At 36.9% G+C, this 6540-nt stretch overlaps 1 protein-coding gene across 2 annotated transcripts in view; it reads left to right on the plus strand.

Moving 5' to 3' along the window:
- ACOX3 (acyl-CoA oxidase 3, pristanoyl) overlaps positions 1-4518 on the plus strand; it is a 30805-nt gene extending 26287 nt beyond the window's left edge. For both annotated transcript variants that reach the window (XM_062493355.1, XM_062493356.1), the window contains exons 15-17: positions 227-294; positions 961-1047; positions 4108-4518. In XM_062493355.1, the coding sequence (XP_062349339.1) occupies positions 227-294; positions 961-1047; positions 4108-4227 (275 nt within the window). In that variant the 3' untranslated portion in view covers positions 4228-4518. The remainder of the gene's footprint in view (positions 1-226; positions 295-960; positions 1048-4107) is intronic.
- Positions 4519-6540: the final 2022 nt, after the last annotated feature.

The following is a 6540-nucleotide window of genomic DNA, read 5'->3' on the forward strand; positions in this document are numbered from 1 at the left end:
GAGAGGATGAGGGATAGGCAGCAAGACACTAGTGTAGCTCATTACTGCAAAAGGCTCTACATAGCTTAGATAAGATTTTTTTCAGTCAGCTTATTAATGAAAGACTGTCAGTTCAATTACACAGGTGCACCTACTTGGTCTTGACTACTCAACTCATGAACTTGGCAATAAGTTTGGATCAGTGTAACCTTCACTGGTATAAGCTTCTCTGTGAATGTTTTTAAAGGTGGCTATGCTTCAGGTGAACAACCTGGGAAATTTATTCAGGATGCTATTTTGGAGCTCTGCTATAGGGTAAGCCTGTTTATTGTGATTAAATATCTATTATATAAACACTAAAAAAGAGATATATGGTTGATTGTTGTCAGACTAGCCTGTACTTCAAGAGGCAAGTTAGCAGGGTATTGCATTAATGGTTTCCAAATAATTTCCTGTAAAGTTTAGCCACTCATTGACCCTGAATCTAGTCTTAATTTATTTATCAATAAATGTCCTACCAAATAACACCATAACATTTGTGGCCTTGCAATCTTCATTGGAAACTCAGTGAAATACTTCAATCCAGTTATTTTTATTTCATGAAGTTAGTTTGTGATTTTTTTTTTAATAGCACAAAAGCTTTCTAAACTGCAAAATATTCTTTACAGACCAGCAAAATTTCAAAGAAGATTCTGGTCATTATGTTTTTAAAGTCCTAAAATATATGTGTGTATATATATGTGTGTGTGAATAGCACTGTATTGGTTAAAATGTGTTTTAAACCCCCTAGGTAAAGGAGAAAAAGATTTGAAATAGTCTCCTTTGGCAGTTACTCTGGGAGTGAAAAAAATCAAATAAAGCTAGGCTACTTATTAAAATTATCAAATCTGGTACTTTATAAAATTAATTTTATGCTGCTCTGTAGTTCAGCCATAGACAACTATGGAAATTGTCAAATGTATGTCTTGTGGTTTTAAACAGTTGAAAGATGATGCCGTTGCCTTGGTTGATGTCTTTGCTCCTTCCGACTTCATTCTCAATTCTCCCATTGGTAAAGCAAGTGGAGAGGTAAGAAAACTCATTCTAAAATTTGTAAGTTTAATCATGAAGATTATTGCTTGTAATTAGTCATAATATATTCAAGACATTTCACAAGTACAAAAAAAAAAAATGACAGACAATTTTTCAGTGGAAAATACTCCCAGAGTTAAATTGATGTCAGCAAAAAATGATTTTTTTTTTTTTTTTTATTTACTGGAGATAAGTGTCAATGGGAAACTTGTAGTTTGCTGTTACGGACATCTGTGCACAGAACCAAAAAAGAGCTGAGAAAAAATTTTTGGTCTAGTTACACAAAGCAAGAATTAACAGCATAAGAAGGGCCATACTTGATTCAATTCACAGAATACTCTGTGACTGACGGGGATGGATGGCCAAAGAGAACACTGTGAAACAAATGAAACAGCAAGGTGTTCTTTTCCTCATGTCTCAGCTGTTGGCAGTTTGAGATGTGTCATGCCACAGATTCTGTTTGTATCATTCTGTTTAGTAGCCACAGAAGTGTCTATTCTCCATTCTTTTCCATCCATTTTCAAATTCAGGTGTCATTTGGCTTATATCACACCATCATTTCTAGAATTTAATTATGAGTATTGTGAAAAAATAATTCTTAGTCCCAGTCCATATCTATTTATTGTCTGTGGGGGACTTTTCATTCCTCTGACATACCTTGCTTTCCTTCTCTGCGTATTTTCTGCTTCTGCCATATCCTTTCTGAAGTGGGCATAACCAGACCTACAAGCAGGACTTAGGATGTGAGTGCATCATGGAGTTGGCTACAACAGCCCCTGATCCTTCCCTGTCTTTTTCTGACATATTTCAAGATCTGTATTTTATTCCTAAGTGTCAGCAAACCAAAATTCTTGCTTAGTGGGCCAAACCTACTCATGAGGGCCAAGCTATGGGATAACTATTCTGTAGAGACCAGTGTTACAGTACAGTATTTTGGGTTGGTGTGGATGGAGCCTGGGGAGCCTGCCAGGATGTTTGACAGGAATGTTGCATCAGACTCCATAGTTTTCAGTACTTCCCGTGACTTCTTGTCTGAAGTTGCCCCTTGTTCCCATGGTGAGCCAGCAATACAGAGGGCAGAACAGATGTTTCTCTGCTGACCTAACACAATGATTACTTTGTTAGCACAGTCTTTGCAAATGAGGCACGAAGGCCTGGTTCTGCCTATCCAGCCACCTCCTAGAGGGCAGTAATCATCACTGGAAACTTTGTTTCCATTTCCATAGGTTTTTGAGGATTAAATTAATCCAAAGGTAACTCTTCAGAGAAGGAATGTAGTTTGTTAGAATGTTAAGAGTATCTTTATTGGACAAAAGCCCATTTTAACACATTTTTCTGTCTCTAGCAGAAGCTTTGAGCAGATGCTATAGGCAAAAATATAAAATATGGTACAAGTACACAGTGATCCATTCCTAGAATAGTATCCCCTTTCTAGCAGTCATCTGATTTCTTATCAGTAGCTGATAAAGCTGTTGTGATGGATTTGACTGGCTCCTCATTCAGTAGCTCTTAGCTCTTAGAAATGCAGAAGCCACAGAGACTTATTAATATTAGACACTAACAGTAGGAGTATAATATGTGAGAAATGCACGTAGGATTCTAAACACATCCTCATGTACTTAACTTTTTATAGATTCATTGAATCATTGAGAAAATAAATTTAGTCAGTGCTAATCAACGCATGTTCTGTAGAATTGAGGAAGATTTTCTGAACTGCCTTGTAAGTCTGTGGTTTTTAACTTGTATAAATATTTTCAACTGAAATTCAAAAAAAGGCTGCCAATCCCTCACTCAAAGAAAATACTTAATAAAGATCCTGGTCTCCTGGCTGTCTATGTTTTATCCTCTATTCATTGCTATCTTTGCATCTTCTAAGAACCAGTGCAAACATTTTAGTAAAAATTACAGTATTGTAAAGAATAGATTATCCAAGTATAACAAAAAAGTGAATTTAATTCAGGGTAAATTGTGTTGTGCTGCAGGGGAGTGCCTTGTACCATAAGCCACAAATCATAGTTGGAGCTGAGGAAAAGTTTCAAACTTTTTTATAGGCAGCTTTAAGCCATAACAGAAGAAATCAGATTGTCAAAACTTTTATGGAGAAATTACATCCACACCATCAAAGTTTCTTTTAAAGACAATCTCAGCCTAAGTCTGTGAAGGTATTGCCACATTTATTCCAGGATTAATTAAAAATTGTTAGACAATATTTAATCAAAATTAGATTGGAATAAGTAGTTAAAATTAATCCATGTAATCAAGGTAAAATATATTTAATATTAAATGTATTATATGTCAATATTTATTTAAGTCATCACAGATATTTAGCATCTTTTGTTGAAGAAAAAAGGCATTTCAGTTTACCTCACTGCTTTTATAATATATTAATATTTTGTTACACTGTACTCTCTTACTGCTGAAAATATGTTCTTTCTTTCCTGATTTTTCTATAAAGTTATTTAAAGTTTTACACTTTTGTTAATTATGAATAGAAAAATATTGCTAAAATTATGCTTTTGCAAAATTTCCTTCTTTTTAACTCTTCCACAAGAAAATTGCAAATTGGCAAAATGACAAATAAGCAATCTGCTTTTGAGAGAAGGATTTCTTATGCTCAAATCAAGCGGTTCACGCTGGGAGAGAAGTTCTGTTACTTTGCAGAAGTGTGCTCAAGCAAAGCTAACAGCAGCTGTCCATGAGTGCTTTCAGACACAGTCCTCAGGTTTGGAGAGAACAAAGGTTAGCCTAATATAATCTTGTTTCCAGATTTCTACCTTTGATAGTGGAACTCCTGTCAAGTTGAAAACAAGAAGTAAAGTTTACTGGTTTCCTGCTCTTATGCCAAGGATGGTGTAAATGATTTACACAGAAATCTGATGTTTACAGTACTTTGAAATTTTGTGCTTATTCTTCTCTTTGTTCTTGCCTGTACATAATTATTCACATTTGTAATCTAGAAATTCAATCAAAATCTCATTTCAGCCAATAACTTAATAATTTATCTTGCAGTTTTATTTATTCTCTATGCACTAATACTTTTTTGCTATTATTTTGCAGTTATATAAAAATATGTGGGGAGAGATCCTTCAAGGCAACAAAGCCCTGAACAGAGCTTCATGGTGGGCAGAATTTTGCATTAACAAACCTGTTATAGGCAGGCTGAGGTCAAGATTGTAAACCAAACAGCTTTAAAGAATCTGGATGGGCCTGAGATGGATACCTTGTTACAAACATCAGAAGGAAATGAGACCATATGTCTAACGCTGGAAATGGAAGAGATTTTCATTGAGAGGTGCCAAGTTTTAAAATAACTTTGAAATCAAGTCCAGCTTGATCTGAGGGTCTGTTAACATAATAATGACAAGAGCAAGAGCAACACGTCTGCACACTATACATATTTACTCAATTAAATTTTAAAATATGAAGATTTATTGTAATCGCTGCTTTGCAAAGTTTATATTAAAAAATTTCTAATCAGTCTCTTGTCATTACTTTCATATTACAGAAGGTAAATAATTTAAAAATATTTTCCCCAAGGGATTATGCATAAGCTGATAAAAGCAAAAAAAAAAGTTAGGGCTGGACAAAACCTGTATTAACTATGATTATAGTGAGAGAACATGGGGGGAGCATCTTTCCTTCTGCTCCACTATCCTCAGATTGCAGAGGAGCAACCTATAGTGCCTTTCAGGAAAAAAAAAAAAAAAAAAGGAAGAGTTAAGGAAAAGCAATCATTTCAGTGTTAACAAAGGCAGGTATCCATCCCTGGAGGCTGGGGATGCCTTCGGGATTCCGGAGCTTGCTCCCTGCCCCTGTTCTGAGTAACCAAACTGTGAGTAACGTGGCAATGTGAAAAGATGGCTCTGATTAGTGGCACACCCTGTGTTGTCTTAGCTCAGAAGTGGGAAGTTGGAAACAATCACAATGTTAGCTTTTAGCTGAAAGGAATGCTCTTTTAGTCAAGATAACTTCTTAGCCAGAGTGAGAGCAGTCTTAAATGTTAATAATTTTACCACCACAAGTTCAAGGTCAATTTAAAAGGATTACCCTCAACACACTATAGTAAAAAAAAAAAAAAGCCTGAAATTCTATGGCTGTCTTTTATAGTCCCACTGGAAAAATGGATAAAAGGTACCTTGTTAAACTGTATTTTTTTCCTTAATTTCTTTTTCTTCACCAGAGTGTTGCCTGTGGTTTTTCTGTCTCTATTCTTTCTTCTTTCCTAATCAGGTACCATAACTCAGGATGTCGTAACAGGAGTTCTTTTTCTTGCAGTTGAACTGTAGGAAAGTTTAAACTTCCTTGCTACAAAAAAAAAAAAAAACAAACCCAGTATAAAGTATTTATGTACTTTGAAGTGTTTTGACTCTTTAATGAAGCCCAATAGGTGGCATCATCCTATGGAAAAAAATAGATCAATACAGCTGAACACCTATCATTAGATGTTATGGAGTCCTGGGGTCCCATGATTATCTTTAGGAATTTTCCACAGCAATAGGGAATCCAACAAGTGTCTCTGAAGGAAAGAGGCAGAGCTTGTTATGCCCAGTATCCAGTGTGAACACCAGGGACTCTGGCAGTGAAAAAGGCAAATGGGCAAGAGATGCCATGCTGCATTAAATGTAGTAGCACTGATCTGTCAGTCCCCATTCTGTACCATCAGTGCTCATCAGCAGCCTTATTTTGCTGTTGTACACGTGTGTGATTTCACCATCACCTCTGACTCGGTCTTTTCTTGCCTCCTTCCCCACAGCTGGGAAACAGCTGTGTGTAAATCTTGCTTATAAACTGTAAGTCTGTTTATGAGGCCTTGGTAGCCCACAAGAAAACACAAAGGTGCTTGGCATCCAGCTTAAGCTACCTTCATCCCAATAAAAAAGCCGCAGCAACACTGTGACACAGTAGCGCTGACCTGGAGACCTGGTGAGCCACAAGGATACTCACCAAAGATACGACAGGATAAATAGACACCCTGTAAAAATATATCCCTTAGCCTTAGTTCCTCCTAATCTTACTTATTATGACTATTCTAGCACTAGCCAAACTCGCTGATAAAAGCTGAGCCTTCTCTGCTGATAAGGATGATACAAGGTGGCAGGAAAAAGTTCTGTTTGTTCTGAAGAGCTAACTTCAGCTAGAGCAAGCACAGCAGAGGCTGTACCAGCAAGGACATGATTATGGGCAGGCAAAGTGGGATACTCAGTTAAATAGCACAGTTATGGACCCTAAATATGAAATGTCATACACCTGCAGTAAGCTTAGACCTTCGTGGGACCCTTGGATGCCTGGTTCATAGCAGGAGTCACAGACCTGAGCACCAAAACTGAAATAAGTAGCACTGTGAGGCCTTGGGCATTTACTCCAAAAAAATCCCTGCATCCCCAGCCACTGGGTGCTGCAGGGCTGTTTGCAAGCTCAGTGGAGGTGTTCAGCAGCTGTCAGGCTTTACATGCTGCAGCAAAGGCTGTCACTCTTTACTCTCATACCCAG

Source organism: Cinclus cinclus, chromosome 5 (assembly GCF_963662255.1).
Source record: "Cinclus cinclus chromosome 5, bCinCin1.1, whole genome shotgun sequence".
NCBI lineage: Eukaryota > Metazoa > Chordata > Aves > Passeriformes > Cinclidae > Cinclus > Cinclus cinclus.